The following is a 22,216-nucleotide window of genomic DNA, read 5'->3' as shown; positions in this document are numbered from 1 at the left end:
GAGGAGGACAGCAAAGCATCCCTTCTTCCAGAACTGATTTTGAATATTGTAAACAAGAGAATCAGTTGGTCAGACTTGACCACAGTTATTCATTTTGATAACATCAGGGCTGAACAACAATAAAACACTCTACACGGCTGCCATTAAAGAATACCAGCCTCTTAAATCGATCCCAGTTGCAAGGGAATCTTGATTGAGAGTGGCAGGAGGGTGCATAATAATCCTTCTAATTGTGAATCTGGGTGGTAAGTGCTGATAGACAGAACCAAAATTAGGTCATTGAAAGAAAGATGTTTCATATTTGGACTGCAAAACTCTGAACCACCATTACATGTGAATAAAGAAATAATTAAAATTCTAATTTGTTCTAATATCTAGTGGTTACCTGCATATTTGCAGTCCAGAAGTGATTCTAGTTCTGGTTCTGGTTCTGGTTCTCCTCCTCCTCCTCCTGTCTCTCTTCCTTCTCCCCCTCCCTTCCCCCTCCCCCATAGTTATAGAATAGGTGGCACCTGGCTCAATAGTAGTAAATTAGAGAAGGATTTTAGAGACCCATAAGACCACCACTTAAATATGAGCCAGCAGTGTGCTGCAGCTACCAAAAAAACTAACATAGTCCTAAATTGCATTAAGAGAGGAATAGAATCAAGATCATATAAGTGTTAGTGCTACTTTATAATGCCTACAATCTTATCAGGATCACTAAAGCACTTCTGGGTTGAAAGGATTGAATTTATTTTATTTATTTTATTTATTTTATTATATTTATATACCGCCCTTTCCCTGAGGACTCAGGGCGGTTTACAGGGAATTAAAAATCAAAACATACAAAAGTTAAAAACCAGTTAAAAAATATTAAATTCACCCTGTACATTTAAAAACCCCAGTTAAAATTTTCTCCTCAGCCTGGGCCCGAGAGCTCAAAGAGCCAGGTCTTCAGGCCCCGGCGGAATGATCGGAGGTCGGGGGCAGTCCTCAGCTCCACCGGCAGCTGGTTCCAGAGGGCAGGCGCCCCCACTGAGAAGGCCCTATCCCTGGGTGTCACCCGCCGGCAATCTCTTACCGGTGGGACCCTGAGCAGACCCTCCCTGTGGGAGCGCACTGGGCGAAGGGCGTTTGATGCCGGCAGCAGGTGTTCCCTCAAATATCCCGGACCCAGGCCATGTAGGGCTTTATAGGTGATAACCAGCACCTTGAATTTCACCCGGAGGGCAACCGGAAGCCAATGCAGCTCGCGGAGTAGAGGTGTTACATGGGAGTATCGGGAAACCCCCATTACAACTCGCGCGGCCGCATTCTGCACCAGTTGAAGCCTCCGAGTGGTCTTCAAGGGCAGCCCCATGTAGAGAGCGTTACAGTAGTCCAAACGGGAGGTCACAAGCGCATGAGTGACTGTGCGTAGGGCATCTCGGTCCAGATAGGGACGCAACTGGCGCACCAGGCGAACCTGTGCAAAAGCCCCCCTGGTCACGGCTCCTATGTGATCTTCAAAATTGAGCCGTGAATCCAGGAGGACGCCCAAGTTGCGAGCCCTATCAACGGGGGGTAACACCTCACCCCCCATCATTAGAGGTGGAATAACATGGTTAACCCGAGACGCCGATACGCACAGCCACTCAGTCTTGGCGGGATTGAGACGAAGCCTGTTTCTCCCCATCCAGACCTGAACCGCCTCCAGGCACCGGGACATCACGGAGAGGGCATCACTGGGTTGGTTCGGGGTGGAAAGAAAAAGTTGGGTATCATCAGCATACTGGTGGTACCCCACCCCAAAACCACGAATGATCTCGCCCAGCGGCTTCATGTAGATGTTGAACAGGAGAGGTGAGAGAACCGACCCCTGAGGAACTCCACAAATGAGAGACCTCGGGGCGGATCTCTGCCCTCCTGTCAACACCGACTGCGAGCGGCCCCGGAGGTAGGAGGAGAACCACCGCAGAACGGTGCCTCCCACTCCCAACCCCCTGAGACGCCACAGCAGGATACCATGGTCGATGGTATCGAAAGCCGCTGAGAGATCTAATAGGACCAGGACAGAGGAACAACCCCTGTCCCTGGCCCTCCAGAGATCATTCACCAGTGCGACCAATGCCGTCTCCGTGCTTTGTCCGGGCCTGAAGCCCGATTGGTACGGGTCCAGATAATCAGTTTCCTCCAGGAACAGAGGGAGCTGATGCGCCACCACACTCTCAACAACCTTCGCCAGAAAGCGAAGGTTGGAGACTGGACGATAGTTGTTTAAAACAGCTGGGTCCAGAGCAGGCTTCTTGAGGAGGGGTCTCACCACCGCCTCCTTCAAGGCGGCAGGGAAGACACCCTCCTTCAAAGAAGCAGTTATTACTGCATGGAACCAGCCTCGTGTTCCCTCCCGAGCCGCATAAGCTAGCCAGGAGGGGCACGGATCCAACAAACAGGTGGTGGAGCTCAGTCTCCCCATGATCCTGTCCACATCATCAGGGGAAACAGGGTCGAACTCAGTCCAGATAACATGCTCAAGACCGCCTGATTCCTCCACATCAGACTCTGCCCAGTCAGAGTCCAGGCCGGTCCGGATCCGAGCGATTTTGTCCGCCAGATGATGACTAAACCCCTCGGCTCGTCCCTGCAAGGGATCCTCTCTCACCTCCTGGTTAAGGAGGGAGCGAGTCACCCTAAACAGGGCGGCCGGGCAATTATCTGCGGATGCAACAAGGGCGGCAAAGTAGTTAGACTTCGCCGTCCTTATCGCCGCAAGATAAGACCTTATAAAGGTTCTTAACTGCAATCGGTCGGATTCGGATCGGCTGGATCTCCAACCGCTCTCTAGACCTCGTCTCCGACGCTTCATCTCCCGGAGCTCCACAGAGAACCATGGGGCCCAACGGGATCTGCGCCGAGTCAGAGGTCGCATGGGTACAACGCAGTCGAGTGCCCTGGTGGCAGCCGTTTCCCAGGCCTCCACCAGAGCATCGACTGGGCTGTGGGTAAGGGTGATAGGTATCGGCCCAAGCGCCCTCTGGAACCGGTCTGGGTCCATTAGGCGCCTGGGGCGGAACCACCTGGTCGGTTCCGCCGCCCAGCGGCAGGGGATGGCATGACGGAAAACCAGCCTCAGGAGGTAATGATCTGACCATGACAGAGGGGTGATGGATGGAGAACCCCCTCCCAGATCATCCAACCACTGTCCAGACAGGAACACCAGGTAGAGAGTATGATCCCCCTCGTGAGTAGGGCCCTCAATAACCTGGGTCAGGCCCATGGCTGTCATGGAAGCCATGAACTCCCGAGCTAACTCCGACGACCCCCCCAGTGATGGCAGGTTGAAGTCACCCAGGACTATAAGCCTGGGGAACTCCACCGCCAACCCTGAGAGAGTGTCGAGCAGCTCAGGCAGGGCTGTTGCCACACAGCTGGGCGCCAGGTATGTGAGCAACAAGCCCAACTGAACCCAAGGACCACACCTCAAGAGGAGGGATTCACTCCCGGCCATCTGGACAATGGTGGCCTCCCGGGGACACAAGGTCTCCCGAATAACCACTGCCACCCCACCACCCCTGCCCTGAGCCCGTGGCTGGTGCAGCACCCGGAAACCTGGCGGGCATAACTCGGTGAGAGGCACCCCTCCCTCCGAACCCAACCAAGTTTCCGTGATGCACGCTAGATCCGCACATTCCTCCTCGATCACATCACGGATGAGGGGAGCTTTGTTAACTACGGATCTAGCGTTAAAATAGACCAACCTGAGCTCAGGGGCCTGATCACCCTCATCCCCGGGTAAGAGGGTGCTAACCGGAGGGTCGGAGCGCGCCAGCGCTCGGAGATAGCGGGGGCGCGATCCCAGATGTTGATATGGCCCTCCGCGCAAACACCTGCTGCCATTCCCTATCGCCGTGGGGATTTGAAGCCCCACCCCCACATTCCCAGAACCAGCAGCCACCTCCCCAGACCCCGTCCAGTCAGGACCTCTAACAGGACCAGACTGAGTGCCGGTTAAAGATTCCCTCCCTGCCCCCCCTCCCTCCCCCTCCCTAACTTCTTAAAATAACTGGCTAAAAATTTTATCAGGGGCCTCTTAGCATGTCTTAACTCGAGGCCCCTATCTAAGCCCAGCCACCTCTCGGAATCCCAAAGCTTGGGATCGTCATTAAGGGGAGTATGGAAACAGGCGACAGGTCGCGCCCATGAGGCAGGAACTGCCCTAAGGGCATACAAGTCCGCTCCGGAATAATGATAAATCATACTGCGCTGGGATAGTCTTTTAGGGCAGATGTTATGAATATGTCCAAGGATCGCTCAGTGATGGTGTATAGATGGTGAAAAAGTCCAGTAGGCATATCTCCTAATCTGCAAAGCCATCTGAGCTCTCACCTGAGATGGAAATCCAAGGGACAACCTCAGTCGTCCTCTCACTCCGGCTGAGGAGTCCAATCAGGAGCAGAGAGAGAAAAGGGAATCCTGAGCCAGGGCCACCCCAACTGGTCTCTCACACCAGTGAGGTGGCCGCTGACCAGTCCAAAACCATCCTCCCACCACGGTCCGGTCCCGACCACACTGGACTATCAGTAGGAGGGATCTTAATTCCCATCAGGCATGGAGCTAACCAAATGCCTGCCTGTCAACAGGGAAAGTAAAAACAGGCAGGCCAGGCCTCTGTCGATCCTTGCATCTCCAGCCAGCACCACCAGTCCGGGAGGGGGAAGAACAGAAGCATTCTTTCCCAACGCCCGTCCGCCAGTCCAGGCAATCTTCCAACGGCGGAGAGAGGCAATCCCAGCAGATGTATTAAGTCCGGGAATTCGCCAACATGTCCGCCGAGGCCGATGACCAGGCCCACCGTCTGCAGCCACCATCCGGGAGGAGAAAAAGGCTCCGCGCCGCCAAAAACGGCGCCAGCCAGCTGATGATCATAAAAAGATCTCTAACCGGTGGGATCGTCGCCGCTGCCCCTCCGACAAGCAGAGGGTATTCACGGCGAGCAAGCAGAAGAGGGAAGGCAGGGCAAGGCGTCCCGGACTTCTCGGCGCCATAGCGGAGAACAGCAGGTCGGCAGGCAGGCAGAATGATGACATCACTGTTGCCCAGGGGTATACAGTTGGGGGTTCCTTTCACATCCCTCTTAATTTGCCTACTGAAGTAGTACCCATCTACTCATGGTCACCCTTTTTCAAAATTACTGAGTTGGCAGGAGCTGGAGTGTGTGACAGGAACTTATCTCATCCCACAACTGCAACCAGGTCTTAAATCAGGCCTGCCAATCGTCAACACAGTGTGTGGCCTTGTGTGCCATCATGCTCCTATATAATGTGTTGGTAAGACCATAGTTGGAATATTGCATGCTATTTTGGTCTCCATGATATAAAAAATATTTTTAGACTCTAGAAGGAGTGCAGAGAAGAGCAACAAAGATGATTAGGGGATAGAGGATAAAACACAAGAAGAACAATTGCAGGAATTGGTAATATCTAGTTTAATGAAAAGAAGGACTAGGGTTGACATGATAGCAGTGTTCAATTTATTCTCCAAAGCACCTGAAGGCAAAGCAAGAAGCAATGGATGGAAATTAATCTAGGAGAGAACCAACCTAGAACTAAGGAGATTTTTTCTGACAATGAGAACATTGTCATCAGTTGCCTCCAGAAGTTGTGGGTGCTCCAGCACTGGAGGTGTTTTAAGAAGAGGTTTGTCTGAAATGGTATAGGGTTTCTTGCCTGAGCAGGGGATTGGACTAGAAAACCTCCAAGGTCCCTTCCAACTCTGTTATTCTGTTATATTTATTTATTTATTTATTTATTTATTTATTTATTTATTTATTTATTTATTTATTTATTTATTTATTTATTTTTGGGACTGATATGCCGCCCTATCTCCCAAAGGACTCAGGGCGGCTTACAACAATAAAAAACAACAATACAAAAATTAAAAAATGAATTAAATAACAGCCCCAAAATAAATTAACTACAGTTAAAAATTAAAAACATATTTAAAAACCCATCATCAATCCAGGTCAGCCTCATGGAAGAGAAAAGTTTTGAGGTCGCGGCGAAAGGACCAGAGGTCCGGGGCCATCTGAAGCTCAAGGGGAAGATGGTCCCAAAGGGCTGGTGCTCCCACAGAGAAGGTCCTCCCCCTGGGGGTCGCCAGCCGACATTGTCTGGCCGACGGCACCCTGAGGAGGCCCTCTCTGTGTGAGCGCACTGGGCGATGGGAAGTCGTCCCCGGTAGCAGACGGTCCTGCAAGTAACCCAGGCCTAAGCCATGTAGGGCTTATATACAACTTTACAGCTTCTAACATCATATTTATTTACAGAAATATTTTGAGTTCCACTGGGATAGAGGAGACCATTTTGAGAAACACATAGCTCACATTCTGTACCTCATCCTCACATAATTTAAATAGACCTTCTGGCACGAATGTTGCCCACTTCTGTTGGCTATAATTCCTCAATGTATTGAACCCTTGCCAAAACTATTCCTGCCTGAAATAACTTTTGAGAATTCATATTATCCTTTGAAGAATTCCTACAAGTGCTTACATCGTCATACGGTCCAGTTTTGGTTATCAGTTTCTTTTCCTTTATTTTAAAAAAGTGTTTGTGAGCATTTTTATGTATCTAGCCATCATAAACTATTTCTTGGGAGCTGTGGTGATTTGGTATGCACAAATATGTTGTCATTGTTTACTTCTAAGATAAAAGAACGAGTTGTGTAATGTGACTGCTTGTTTTTTGGAACTGTCAGAAAAAAACTTAAAAGAAAAATAAAACAGAAGTGTTATGTTTATGTAATAAAGACTCAGTACACTGGGTATGGAGCACTTCTGTAATCTAATAGCATGCTTTAAAAAAATTAAAACCTTCACCAAGACAATCCAGTCCAGATATTTTACCAAGCTTCACTATTTATCCTTGGTTTGACCAAACTTGCAGTTGCATTCAGAATCTTTTGCAAGGGGTGTAGGAGGGATGCTGAAGAGTGACATACAAAATATGTCCAAATGATGAACAAAGCTGACAATTTCATATTTTTCCATATTAATTTTTCCATCTTATTCGTGAAAAGTTATTCTTTGTTTTAAAAACAAGCTAAATAAAACTGCTGTGATTTTTTATTTAAATGAGTTCACTTCTGCACACCAGCTGCCTGCAATTAGTGCAGGTTCGAGTCCCACCAGGCTCAAGGTTGACTCAGCCTTCCATCCTTCCGAGGTAGGTAAAATGAGGACCCAGATTGTTGGGGGCAATTAAGCTGACTTTGTAATAATGCCACTGGGGTTTGTGTGAAAGCCCTAATAAGCAGGCATATACATAGAATGAAGGCTACTACTAAGCTTGTAAGCCGCCCTGAGTCTTTGGAGAAGGGCAGGATATAAAAGGAATTTAAAAAATAATAATAATAAAAATAAAACAAGGAACCTTGGGTATTAGTTCCATGCCTATGAGTGAAGGTACTTTTAGTCTAATGGCTAAGGCACGAAGCTAGAAACAGGAGATTATGACTTCTAGCTCAGCCTTAGCCATGAAGGCTGTCTGGGTGTCATTCACACTCTCCCAGCCCATGATGTCGGATTCAAGTACAAGCCAGTTGGTCAATTCCTTTTGTAACCAATGAATCAATACTTAATTAGTCCAAAAAAGTGGGTCCTGCATTTGTGGGAAAACATTAGAACTAAAATAAAGAGCATATGAGGGAAAACTGATCATGTTCATTTTATCTTTGGGTTAAATATATTGAAGAAATGTATTGTAAGCTGTAAGATTAAAGATATTTGCCTTTTGCTCGGTTGCAGAATTCCATGACTACTAAACTTACTAAACCTAAATCATAATGAAAATGAATGACTTTCTTAAATTGTTTTCTCTCCCAAGTTGAATATAGAAGATAAAATTCAAGTTTACCCCTTCTCAGAGTTTTTCCTCACTATTTTAATTTTATTGGAACCCAGCCTTGCTGCGATGATATTGCTATATAAATTTGACAAACAGACAAGCAAGCAAGCAAGCAAATGAACAAACTTTGAGTCAGCATAATAACAGGATGCCATAAGTCTCCATTTACTATGTTCTTATGTTTTACCACTTTCTAGTCAAATATGTTTCACAAGACTGATATAGTTTCTTTTGTGTGTGTGTGTGTGTGTGTATTATTCATTTTTTAACACAGCATAAATCACTCAATAAAATGGGAACCAAGAAAATAGATGATGGACCTATCAGAGAAAATACTTAAAAAAGAAACATTTGTTTGAATATGGTTAAAGAAATAGAAAAACTTTGGAATATACCACTTTTTAGAGGGATGAATTTTTCAATTAATACAGTATGCTTCTTTCCTTTCTGTAAAGAAAAAAGAAAGAAAATTAAGAAAGCAAAGCATAAAAAACAGTAGACATGCTGTTTGCCAAATATTGAATGTTATTGGGGGAAACCCCAACCTTCACCCCAGCCTTTCCTCTACCCTATCCCTAATCCCTAATCCCCATTTCCCTAGCTTCCTTTTTAACCCCATAAAAACTAATAAAGTTTTTCTCAAAAAAATGTTTTGAATTAGAGTTAAGGGATTAGATGATTAGATCTATTGAATAGAATGCTTAAAGATTAAATAGAAGACTGATATAGTTTCTATCTCCCACCCTTTCTCTGATGCCTTTATCATATTGGCATCATATGGAATTACCAATGGAAATTAAGGCTGGCCTGGTTACAGAAATACATCCTTTCTGTAGAAAGAGAATTAGAGTTTTTTGCTATAGTGATTGGGACAGTTGTGGTAACAGGGGTGAGGATCAAATGTTTTGCATTGCACAAAAGCAGTAGAATAACAAGCTTTAAATGATGACTGGAATGAGACAGATGTCAGCAACAGATAGAACTGGGGCTGCTTTCACTGATGCTATAAGCAAATACTGAGGAATGATTCTGAGAGCAGAAATGGCAATCTGTATTTATATTGTAACATAAAAACTGTACATACTAAATACCTCTGTTTTCAACTACGGATAACAGTATTCTGTATTGTAACTTTTGTAAACAACTAAGATTAGATTTTTATCTTGAATGACAATTGAATAGACTACCTTTGGAGGCAGGTATTTCACACAGAAGCTGAGCAGTTGTTCACTGGAAAATATTGCAGCTGTGTCCTGCCTGTATCCCCAACCCTGTTCAGAGCCTGGAACTCCTCTGAAGCCCCTTTACGTTATGCCAAAATTTGCTTTGTGTTTCTCATAAGCTTTATTTCCCTGAAAAATAGGCTTATTTTCTCTTCCTTATTCTTATCATGTTTGGGAATTTCTTTTTAATTTACCTTGACAATGTATTTTAAACTTGCTATATTTTCACAGGTGGCAGGTGGTCAACTGCCAGTGTTCATCTTTATATGATTCATCTTCACATGCCTCTGAAGTTTCCTTGGCTGTGTACATTTCCAATCTGAAAAAGGTCAATGGGAGCATGCCATTTGGAAGATAGGCAAATCGTGGAAGGATGATGTAACAAGAAAGGCAGAGCTTTCACATACACACACTCTTTGACTGCCACATACATACATATGTACATACATACATACAGAAACATCCCCGTTGACCAAACTTCTCTTCTTTGAAATAATTTTTCAAAAACGAAATGAAATGCAGACTAGTAAAAAGAAAAGAATACATGACTAGTCTGGAGTCTCTGCATATATCTGAGTGCTCAATGCTCAAAACAATTTGGCTAGGAGAAGTTCTTTGAGATCTGAGACTTGGTCCTTTTCTAACTTCACTTGAACAATCATGGATTTTCTGTGTACAAAGCACACGTATATACAACCACTATAGCAGTGGTGGCGAACCTATGGCACCCGTGCCAGTGGCGGCACTCAGAGCCATCTCTGTGGGCACGCGTGCTGTTGTCCCAGCAGAGTTTGCCAGAATAGCGAGCACATGGCATTTGGAAGTGACAGGGCAGGAAGTGAGTGAGCAAGTGGCGTTGGCCTCCCCAGGGATGCTCCGGAGATGGCGAAGGATTGGCCCTGGCCACGCTCACCCAGTCTGTCATGACCACTGCAGCCACATCCATCCAGTGGGCCACCCCCCCAAGGGCACCACAATGCTGATGCAGCCCTGGCACTTTGCAATAAATAAGTGGGTCTGGGGTTGCAGTTTGGGCACTCAGCCTCTAAAAGGTACGCCACCACTGCCTCTTACATTCCAGCGGAAATCCATTACGTGGACAATTTCACCAAACATCTCCCAGTCATATTGTCAGAATGATGATAATGTTGTTGTTGATGTTGTTGTTGATGATTTGGATATTATAGATAATGATGAGAGAATGCTAAGTGTCTCTCATCCTTTCTCAGAAGAAAAAGGTTCAAACCAGAGGCTTATTAATTCACAGGTCTTTTACTTATCTAGCTTCCCTGGTACCACATGCTAATAACGTAACAGATAAACAGTAGCTTTCATTGGCTTACAGGAGAAGACGAGAGCTCAGTGGCAAAGAATGTGTCTTGCATGCAAAAGTTGTACATTCAGTGCTTGTCCTTTCCAATTAAAAAATCTTGAGGAACAAAATTTGCAGAAGATTGTGGGGGGGGGGGATGAAGCCACAAAGTATCTTAGAGGCCTGCTGTCAGTCAGAATAAGCAGTACAAGAGCTACTAAATGTGGGAATAGCATCAGAAGCCTTTCAAAAATCAAAATGACATAAGGTAGTGGTTATGGGGTTAAATATTCCTAATCCCATAAATATTTACAAAATTTGTAGTTATATAATAAATCTTTATCCATTTTGGAAGGATTAGGCTTCTGAAATAAAATATTTCATTTCATTGTATATCACATTTTAAAGCATCTAGCACAGCGATAATTGAAAGTATCGCTGCTGCTGCTTGTGCTAGGAAGGATTCAGACTGAAAGCAATGGCTTCAGGAATTAAGCAAACATGAATAGTGGATGACAGAATAAAGTATCTGGTGGATAACATCTGGATTTATTTTGTGCATACAGGCTCATTTTTGACACACAAAATAGGATTCTAACAAGTGTCCTTAAGCAAGGATAGAATACCTGCTCTCATAGTTTCATGTGTATCATAGAAGTTTCAGAAAAGGTTCCAGATCATAGTGCTCACCATTACTGTCCTTCTAGAAATGTTTGCCTGCTATATTAAAACCTATGCCTTTAAAAAAAATTCCTGCTAAGTTGAGCTTGATTTCTGATTGTTTCATGAATTTATCCATACAATTTTCCTGGCAACAACATGGAAAGAAGAGTGGGAAGGGAAGGGAAGGGAAGGGAAGGGAAGGGAAGAGGAGGATGAGAAAGGAAAGGAGAGGAGAGGAGAGGAAAAGGAAGGGAAAAGAAGTGAATGGAAGGGGAAGGGAGGGGAGCGGGAAGGGAGGGAGGGGAGGGAATGAGAGAAGAAGGGGAAGGAAGGAAGGAAGGAAGGAAGGAAGGAAGGAAGGAAGGAAGGAAGGAAGGAAATTGTGACGTTTTCATGGCTTCATCCATGCAGTTTTATTGGCAGAATAGGATGTCTTGCCACAGCCTTTTTCCAAGATATCTTTTCAAATTCCCAGAGATCCAGTTTGGTGTAGGGTTTGAGGTATCACGCTAAAAACCAGGAGATCATGAGTTCTAGTACAATCTTAAACCCAAAGCCAGCAGGATGGCCTTGGGCCAATTACTCTCTCTCAGCCCAAGGAAGCAGGCAATGGTAAACCACTTCTGAAAAACTTTGCCAAGTGCAGAGTTTAGTCTAGGCAGTTAGCAGGAGTCCAAATCTGATTCAAAGGTATTCATCTCACAAAGAATACCCCCCAAAAATCCCACCAAGGTAGTTTCCTACCCAAGAATTAATCAGGCTGACCCTTTTTAAATGAAGCATGTCTAAATGACATACCTGGCTAACCTATATAGAAGAATATACACTGATTCCAGCTGTTAAAGAATGCCCCCATGTCTCACTTTCAGCATTCAGTTAAAAAGGATGCTATGCTTCAGAATACTGTACTCTTGCTTTTCTTCATATGCCTGTAGGAAAGGATACTGTTTCTTTGGATTATCATCTGATTCACAGAGACCTGGCAAAAGATCTTTTTATGTGTGTATAGTATGTGTACATATTTATTTTGGGATTCCAGAGAGGGAGAATACACACACACATGCACACACACACACACACACACACACACACACACATTTATTTATTTTATTTATTTTATTTATTTTATTACATTTATATACTGCCCTTTCCCGGAGGACTCAGGGTGGTTTACAGGGAATTAAAAACCAAAAATACAAAAGTTAAAACCAGTTTAAAAAAGATTAAATTTATCCCTGTACAAATAAAACCCCAATTAAAATAAATTAATCCTCAGCCTGGGCCAGAGAGCTCGAAGAGCCAGGTCTTCAGGCCCCGGCGGAATGAACGGAGGTCGGGGGCAGTCCTCAGCTCCACTGGCAGCTGGTTCCAGAGGGCAGGCGCCCCCACTGAGAAGGCCCTATCCCTGGGTGTTACCCGCCAGCAATCTCTTACCGGTGGGACCCTGAGAAGACCCTCCCTGTGGGAGCGCACTGGACGAAGGGAACTTGATGCTGGCAGCAGGTGTTCCCTCAAATACCCCGGACCCAAGCTATGTAGGGCTTTATAGGTAATGACCAGCACCTTGAATTTCACCCGGAGGGCAACCGGAAGCCAATGCAGCTCGCGGAGTAGAGGTGTTACATGGGAGTATCGGGAGACCCCCATTACAACTCGCATGGCCACATTCTGCACCAGTTGAAGCCTCCGAGTGGTCCTCAAGGGCAGCCCCATGTAGAGAGCGTTGCAGTAGTCCAAACGGGAGGTCACAAGCGCATGAGTAACTGTGCGTAGGGCATCTCGGTCCAGATAGGGATGCAACTGGCGCACCAGGCGAACCTGGGCAAAAGCCCCCCTGGTCACAGCTCCTATGTGGTCTTCAAAATTGAGTCGTGAATCCAGGAGGACGCCCAAGTTGCGAGCCCTATCAACGGGGGGTAACACCTCACCCCCCATCATTAGAGATGGAATAGTCTGGTTGACCCGAGATGCTGATATGCACAGCCACTCAGTCTTGGCGGGATTGAGACGAAGCCTGTTTCTCCCCATCCAGACCTGGACCGCCTCCAGGCACCGGGACATCACGGCAAGGGCATCACTGGGTTGGTTCGGGGTGGAAAGAAAAAGTTGGGTATCATCAGCGTACTGATGATACCCCACCCCGAAACCACGAATGATCTCACCCAGTGGCTTCATATAGATGTTGAACAGGAGGGGCGAGAGAACCGACCCCTGAGGAACTCCACAAATGAGAGGCCTCGGGGCAGATCTCTGCCCTCCCATCAATACCGACTGCGAGCGGCCCAGGAGATAGGAGAACCACCGTAAAACGGTGCCTCCCACTCCCAACCCCCTGAGACGCCGCAGCAGGATACCATGGTCGATGGTATCGAAAGCCGCTGAGAGATCTAATAGGACCAGGACAGAGGAGCAACCCCTGTCCCTAGCCCTCCAGAGATCATTCATCAGCGCGACCAATGCCGTCTCCGTGCTGTGTCCGGGTCTGAAACCCAATTGGTACGGGTCCAGATAATCAGTTTCCTCCAGGAACAGAGGAAGCTGAAGCGCCACCACACTCTCAACAACCTTCGCCAAAAAGCGAAGGTTGGAGACTGGACGATAGTTATTTAAAACAGCCGGGTCCAAGGCAGGCTTCTTGAGGAGGGGTCTCACCACCGCCTCCTTCAAAGCGGTAGGGAAGACACTCTCCTTCAAAGAAGCAGTTATTACTGCCTGGAACCAGCCTCGTGTCCCCTCCCGGGCCGCATAAGCTAGCCAGGAGGGGCACGGATCCAACAAACAGGTGGTGGTGCTCAGCCTCCCCATATATATATATATATATATATATATATATATATATATATATATATATATATATATATATATATATATATATATATATATATATATACATATATACATACACACACACACATATCATGTATCATTCCAAAACAAACATTTTTTTTTATTCATAGGAAGGAATAAACCTCTTCAGAATATTGTTTCTCAACTCAGTGTTTTAGATTTTCAGCAGACATTTAGAATCTGCTGGAATACAGATTAATGAAGAGCAGTATCTAGTTCATCAACAGAACTGTTTTAAGCAATTAATTCACTAATTAAAACATTCCTATCAACCAATGAACTGATGAAACTCTGCACTGTGAATTTGAATACAAACACAAGCGTAATATGCAAATAATTTTTGACGATCTCTGTTTGATCTCCAACCAATTGTTGCTGTACAGTTTCTAATTTATATTGTAATCAAGGCAAGTGCAAAAGGCACTTTTAAGTTTTCCCAGCAAGCCAGACCCAAACAAAGCTCCTTTCTCAAAGGCATCAGAATGCCTTTAGTTAAGCAGAATATCCAGATTCAGTCACAGTTTTGTTCCATATAGCATCAACCTTACGAATTCTCAAGTTTTTTCTTTCCGCTATGTATTCAAAATGGACAGTGACTATTTATATGTATAATTATAATTATACACACACACACACACATATACATATACATGTACATATACATATATACATGCGGGGCTTTTTTGTCATAGAACGCACTGGAACAGAGTTCTGGCACCTTTTTTAGATGGATTTTCCAGAGTTATGTTCTTTTCTTACTGTTTCCCTTCCTATTCTTGTTTGTTTTTAAAAATGCCCCGCTGGCGGTACGGTGAGAGCGGGATCCCCTCCGGTGCTGTCTGCCTCCTCTTGGAGGAGCCATGATGCACCAGAGCACCACAGCCAGAGTGTGGCTTGATTGGCTGGGTCAGACCATGTGGTGTGGAAGCCAATGGTGGTGGTGGGAGACACATAAAAGTGGAGGCCATCATTCACAAGAGGGTGAGTGAGGCTTTTGCCTTCCCTTACAGAAGGTGGGGTGTGTGAGAGGTTAAAAAGAGCCAAAGCGAGAGGAAAGAAAGGTGGCTGGCGTGGAAGCTTGCCCAACAGTGAAACTTTGCTGTTTCAGTTCCTTGGGTAGTTCAAGGGCTGGGATGTCTACGAAAATCTCTTTTTAGTCTTTTATACTTTATATTCAAACTGCAGATGGGAAGAATAAGAATAAAGCCAATGTCTTGTGATTTGGAGGTATTATGTATTGGTCAGATGTAAAGGTAGACCTACAGTATAAAGTTTAATCAGATCTATTTATTGGGTTTAACTTAAATATAAATTAAAAGTAATCTGTTCACTGACAAAGTTTCAACTTTAATTTGTTTCAAGTCAACATCCACTTTAAACTCCAAATGTAAATTTTTCCACCTTGTTTGACAACTTCTTAAAAATAATTCAATCTTTTACAAGCAACTAAATTTTGTTTTATTGGGCCAATTTCATTCCACATAGAAAGCTGACATTTCCACTCATTAAACTAAATGGGTATGCCAATGGTAAATGTCCCAAAAGATTAATAAAATGCCTTCTTGCAATTTAAAGCCACACAGTGCATGGTAATATTAATTGTATTAACTTACCCTGAGCAAAATCCTAGTCATTTAGATACACTAAAATTTGAAGGATTTTTTTTTTTCAATTACAAAGGTGAACCTTGTAGGGTAGGCAAGGCGGGTTGTGAGTTCTGGCACCTTTTTTTTTTTTACAAAAAAGCACTGTATATATGTATATACCATGTGCATATGTGTGTTATGTAGATATATACTTTTTTGAGAGCAGGCAACATAATTTCATTTTTATGTGGGCCAGTGTGCTCGCACTAAAAAATGATGATAAAGGTTATCTGCATCTACATGGAAGAAAGTGTGTAGTGGGGTGCCCCAGGGCTTTGTTTTGGGCCCAGCGCTCCTCAACATCTTCATTAACGATTTGGATGAGGGGATAGATGGGGAACTCATCAAATTTGCAGACGACACCAAGCTGGCAGCAATAGCCAATACTCCAGAAGATAGGCTTAAGATACAGGAGGATCTGGACAGACTCGAACACTGGGCACTATCTAACAAAATGAAATTCAATGATGAAAAAAGTAAGGTTCTACATTTAGGCAGGAAAAATCAAATGCACAGGTATAGTATAGGTGGTACCTTGCTCGATAGTAGTAACTGTGAGAGGGATCTCGGAGTCCTAGTAGACAATCACTTCAATATGAGCCAGCAGTGTGTTGCAGCTGCCAAAAAAGCCAACACAGTGTTAGGCTGCATTAACAGAGGGATAGAATCAAGATCACGTGAAGTACTAATACCACTTTACAATGCCTTGGTAAGGCCACACCTGGAATACTGCATCCAGTTTTGGTCACCACAGTGTAAAAAAGACTCTAGAAAGGGTACAGAGAAGAGCAACAAAGATGATTGGGGGACTGGAGGCTAAAACATATAGGGAACAGTTGCTGGAATTGGGTATGTGTAGTTTAATGAAGAGAAGGGTGAGGGATGACATGATAGCAGTGTTCCAATATCTCAGGGGCTGCCACAAAGAAGAGGGAGTCAAGCTATTCTCCAAAGCACCTGAAAGCAGGACAAGAAGCAATGGATGGAAACTAGTCAAGGAGAGAAGCAACCTAGAACTAAGGAGAAACTTCCTGACAGTTGGAACAATTAACCAGTGGAACAACCTGCCTCCAGAAGTGGTGAATGCTCCAACAGTGGAAGTTTTTAAGAAGAGACTGGACAGCCATTTGCCTGAAATGGTATAGGGTTTCCTGCCTTAGCAGGGGGTTGGACTAGATGACCTCCAAGGTCCCTTCCATCTTCTTCTTCTTCTTCTTCTTCTTCTTCTTCTTCTTCTTCTTCTTCTTCTTCTTCTTCTTCTTATTATTATTATTATTATTATTATTATTATTATTATTATTATTATTATTATTATTATTATTATTATTATTATTATTATTATTATTATTTTATCTTATCTTATCTTATCATCTTATCTTATCATCTTATCTTATCTTATCTTATCTTATCTTATCTTATCTTATCTTATCTTATCTTATCTTATCTTATCTTATCTTCTTATCTTATCTTATCTTATCTTAATGTATTCATCAATGCACAGCTGGGTAAAAGTCAGATCCACGAACGTATGAATCCTCTTGATTTGATCTTATTTGCTACCCTGGATCGAACTGAACTGACTCTCAAACCACAGATCGTTGAGGCATAACAATCACAGGTTGTTTTTTTGTTGTTGTTTTTTGGCAACACTACCACAGCAAGAATAAGTGGATCTGCCTTTGCCCACGCGGGGAAGAGCTTCAGGGGGCGGGAACCAAACCTTCCCTGAAGGCGGCTTCTTCTCTGCCGCCTCAGCCGCTGCCGCTCCCGCCTCCTTGCGCTCCCTCTCGCGGCTCGCCAGCACTTCCTCGCCCGCCTGCCTGCCGGAGCAGCGCGCGTCAGCACGCTCTTTGCTCGCCTCGCCAATGTGTGGGAATGTGGCGGCGGTAGCAGCCAGGAGCCCAAAGCTCGGCGCTCTGACGGGCACATGCTTCGCGCCGCCGGCTCCTTCCGCTTCTCCCGCCTCGCCCGGGAGCTGCGAAGAAGGAACCGCGGCATGAAGAAGAAGGAGGCGGCGACGGCGGGCGCGGTGGCAGCACCACCAAAAGCCGCGCTAACAGCGGCGGCGACGGCAGCGGCAAGACACCGCGTTGCCCGCTCTGCTCGAGCGTGTTGAGGCGTTCCCGAAGGTAAGTCCTGACCGCGGAGGAAAGTTTCCAGCTCGGAGACGAAAACGAACGGCGGGAGCATCTCTTTCCGAAAAGTGCCCTTTTGCAAGCTGTTGAAAACGCCGCCTAAAGAATTTGCCCGAGCGAAGAGCTCTTCGCCTTCGTTTTCTCTGGCCGCGGCGCTTGTCATTTTTGTCACCCTCGGAGAGTTTGTATCTGAGTTGGGAGCCTCGTTTAGGCGCGGAGCTCTTTCCGTGGGGTCAACTCTCGAGTTTTTTGTTTTCCTCCTGGCCATACAGCGCGCGCGTTTCATTCAGAAGTGTGTGTGTGTGTGTGTGTGTGTAGGGGGAGAAGCGCACACACACAGACATACAGGTTGAAAAACAGGGCACGGAGATAACGATCTCGGTGGCCAAAGAGATGGGTGGGTTTTGTTTTCTGTTTGGTTTTTTTTTTGCTGAGACTCCTGCGCTGAATTCTTAACTCGGAAGTGAAATGTCGATTAGAAGGGACCGAGTGGATTTGTGGAAATGAGACTTTAGGGGAACGCAGTCAAAACCGAAGCTGAAAAAAAAAAAGACAGAAGAAAGAGACGCTAGGCAGAAGACGCGTTCTGTACATGCCCCGGAGCTATGTGGGCCCTAGTACTTGACTTGCACTCCGGGACTGAGCTTTGTCTGGAAATGAACCCATTTTGTTGACTGGAGACTTCCGTGTTGTGTGCATTTAGGGCGGAGGGAGGAGCTGCTGTGCAAAGGGTAAAGGGTGGTGAAGGCTCTGTGTGACTGTGTTTGTGTCTGTGTGCAATGGGCATAGAAGCAGGAAAAGTTAAGACACCTTTCAGTATTACTCTTTGCTGCCCTTAAACTAGTTGCAGATCTCCTATGTAACCTCACAGAGATTGATATCACAGCCTGCTAACCCCATGAATCATGGCTGAAAAAGGTGGCCCAATAGATATCATTATGCCTTGGCATCTTTTGTGACCAAAGACATTGTGGTTTGTTAGGGATATCTGATGGCTTAATATGTGTATGAATAAAGCTATGGTTTCGTAGTTTTTGAGGAGCTGGAGTGCTAGCACAGGGGACATAGCCATAGATGCCTAAGGATGCACAACTGAATTTTCTTCATTTCAGTTGTCTTGTTACAACTAACTTGTCAGATTCTCCATTCATTTCTATTCAGTTTATCCTTTACTGTTGCTCCCTGCAGTTTTCTTGTCCACCTGCTTTAGACTGTGTAATTCTTCATACTAATATTTATCTTCTTGGGGGGAGGGGGTCTCTGGATTCTCTCCCCTCCTCTGCCACCACCCATATAAATTTCAGAAACTTTCCCACTATCTTCAGTCAGTTATTATCTGTTTAACTCAAATTTAAGAAACCCAACTACTTTTGGGGGGGGAAATGCCATTCATATGCTATCTGAATAATCATTTCTTATTCCTCCTTCCCTCTGCCCTCACTAATCAAATATTATTGAACTGAAATTTAGGACAACCCTAGCTTACATTTAATTTGCAGATTGCCTGGTGGCAACCTGTAGCTGTGCTTTCTATCATCCATAGCTTTGAAAAGGAATTAGACCAGATTGTGGCAAGTGTGTTTGTTGACAGCTTCTTATTAGGATGGTTCTGGGCTATTTTCAGGTACAGAATGCCATTTGCAGAGAAAAAGTAGAACACGGAGAGATTGCCATTATGTCATATATTAAAGGGGGTTCCTCTGATGTTAAGAAGGAAAATACAATGAAAATACGTTTAGGATGGGTATCTAAACAAATGCAGAAGTTTATTTGGATATTATTTAAAGACCTTAACAGCTATATTGTACATTACCTTCATTTTTCTTTTAAAAAGTAGGAATTGAAAACTCTTCCACTAGAGAAAGAATCTCCTAGGTTACCTCATTAAATAATACATATTTAGAATGGGAAAAATGTATGGAGAGAGAGAGAGAGAGAGAAAGAAAGAGAGAGAGAGAGAGAGGGAGAAGGAGAGGGAGAGAGAGAGAGAGAGAGAGGGAGAGAGAGAGAAAATTGCCAACAACCATATGGCAATTCTTATCAGTAAATGTCAGGGGAAATGGTTACACTATTTCAGTAATGCCAAGTTTACACTTTTTAAAAACTAGTGATAGATATTTTCTTTCTGACCTGTATCCATTCTACCACTATTTGGTCTTTACTAAGCACTTTGTTTTGGCTGCTTGCTACCGATCAGCTAGATTTAAAGTATGGTGCAAGAGATGGGGGTGGGGGGGAGGGGTAGGGGTCTTGAAGCAGTTAAGTCAAGGTCCATGAAGATCTTTTACACTATAGGATTTCTCAGTGGCTGAATTTTTAGTAATCTCATTACTTTCAATCTGCCTTCCATGTATATGAAATTCCAGCTAGAAAATGCAGGGTTCTTCCAGATGGACAGTTTTTGTACAGTATTGATACCAGTCAAAAAAGTATTGCAGAGGTCTTCTGCCTTCTCTCCTTAGATTTTTTTTGCCCCTGTTAAAAGAAGACATCAGTGGTGGTGGGCAGGGAGGAAGAATGTTACAACTGGAGAATGAGATCTGCAAAATTCCATGGATGAGTCAGGGTGATTGTATGAATAACAGCCTCATCTGGTAATGCCCATAAGATGCTTTAGCAAAAACTGATACTTGACTGAGTTGTAACAGTCTGTAAGGACTGTTTTGTTGCAAGTCGTAGGGCATATGGAAAATAATTCACAAGTTTTAGTAATCACATTCTAGAAAGAATATAATATTGACATTCAAATAAGGGCAGTAAATTAAAGTATCTCAACTGGTCTGCAGGAACATATGCCTATCAAGAAAGCAAATGTAGTACTTATGGCCCTGTCAATTAACCAACTCGTAGTGATTTTATTATTATTTAGTTATTTAAATTCTAAAAGTACTGTGAATGTTTTAACATTTTTCTTCTATCATGTGAGCCACCAAAAGTCACCAGATTGTAGCAGGATATAAATAAATACAAATACTACTTCTAGATCTGCTAAAAATTGAATATGATTTTTTTTTCTTGCCTGTTTTGCTGTGTTGTTTCTTTTATTGACATGGCTTAGATGCTTTCTTTGTTTTCTCTAGGGACACTTGCTGATTCTAGATCTTGAAAGCCACTGATGTGAATTTATTGGTGTCACCATGACTGAAGCCTTTCTTTCGCTTGTCCTGAATTTGACTGAAACCCATGCACTGGCTAACAATGTGACCAGCAATGCCACTAGCAAATGTTCCTTGAAAACTGGTTTTCAGTTCTATTACTTGCCAGTTGTCTACATTGTAGTTTTCATCACTGGATTCCTAGGCAACAGTGTGGCCATCTGGATGTTTGTCTTCCACATGAGGCCATGGAGTGGCATCTCGGTTTACATGTTCAACTTGGCCCTAGCAGACTTCTTGTATGTCCTGACACTCCCCGTCCTAATATTCTACTACTTCAATCAGACGGACTGGATCTTTGGAGACTTCATGTGCAAGCTGCAGAGATTTATCTTTCATGTCAATCTATATGGAAGCATCTTATTCCTCACATGCATCAGTGTGCACAGATACACTGGTGTGGTGCATCCTTTAAAATCATTAGGGAGACTGAAAAAAAAGAATGCTGTTTACATCAGCACCCTGGTCTGGTTTATTGTGGTAGTGGGAATCTCTCCCATCTTCTTTTTCTCTGGGACTGAAGTAAGGAAAGTCAAAACCACGACGTGCTATGACACAACAGTAGACAATTACCTGCGGAGCTACTTTATTTACAGCATGTGCACCACTGTCTTCTTGTTTTGCATCCCGTTCATTCTGATCCTTGGTTGCTATGGATTAATCGTGAAAGCACTGATTTACAAAGATTTAGACAATTCTCCACTTAGGAGGAAATCAATTTACTTGGTTATTATAGTGTTGGCAGTATTTGCTGTGTCTTATCTTCCTTTCCACGTGATGAAAAACTTGAATCTACGCGCCCGGCTGGATTTCCAGACTCCGGAAATGTGTGCGTTTAACAACAGGGTTTATGCTACCTATCAAGTAACTCGAGGGCTAGCGAGTCTCAACAGCTGCGTGGATCCTATTTTGTATTTTTTGGCTGGAGACACCTTTCGGAGAAAGCTCTCTAGGGCAACTCGGAAAGCCTCAAGACGAAGTGAGCTCAACGTGCAATCCAAAAGTGAGGATATGACTCTGAGTATTTTATCTGAGTGCAAACAAAATGGAGACACAAGCTTATGAATGGTTCCTTGCCCATTCCCTTCCTTCCTTTTTTCTTCTTTGCAAACAGTCTCTATCCTTTGCTACCCTATTTTTTAATTCTTATAACACTGATTTTGTGCATTAAAAAGCCCAAACCATAACCAGTGAAGAACATGTGTGCATATATTTGTGTGTGTGTGTGTGTGTGTGTTTGTGTGTGTGAAACCATCCTCTAGTTGCCTAAAATATTTTGAGGAAACTAAGTGAAATATAAATACTTCTAAAGGAAAAAAATCAGAAAAGTGTCTAAAATATTAATTTAATGGATACCATGGTGGCATGTA

At 44.2% G+C, this 22,216-nt stretch overlaps 1 protein-coding gene across 1 annotated transcript; it reads left to right on the top strand.

The window, feature by feature from the left end:
* Positions 1-17,103: 17,103 nt before the first annotated feature.
* Positions 17,104-21,973, top strand: P2RY1 (purinergic receptor P2Y1). Its single transcript, XM_083364963.1, has 2 exons — positions 17,104-17,685; positions 20,772-21,973. The coding sequence occupies exon 2, from the start codon at positions 20,829-20,831 to the stop codon at positions 21,909-21,911; it is 1,083 nt and encodes a 360-aa protein (XP_083221089.1). The 5' UTR covers positions 17,104-17,685; positions 20,772-20,828; the 3' UTR covers positions 21,912-21,973.
* The last annotated feature ends 243 nt before the right edge of the window (positions 21,974-22,216 follow it).

Source organism: Vipera ursinii (genome assembly GCF_947247035.1).
Source record: "Vipera ursinii genome assembly, chromosome: 5".
Taxonomy (NCBI): Eukaryota; Metazoa; Chordata; class Lepidosauria; order Squamata; family Viperidae; genus Vipera; species Vipera ursinii.
This window is presented reverse-complemented; position numbering and strand designations above follow the sequence as displayed.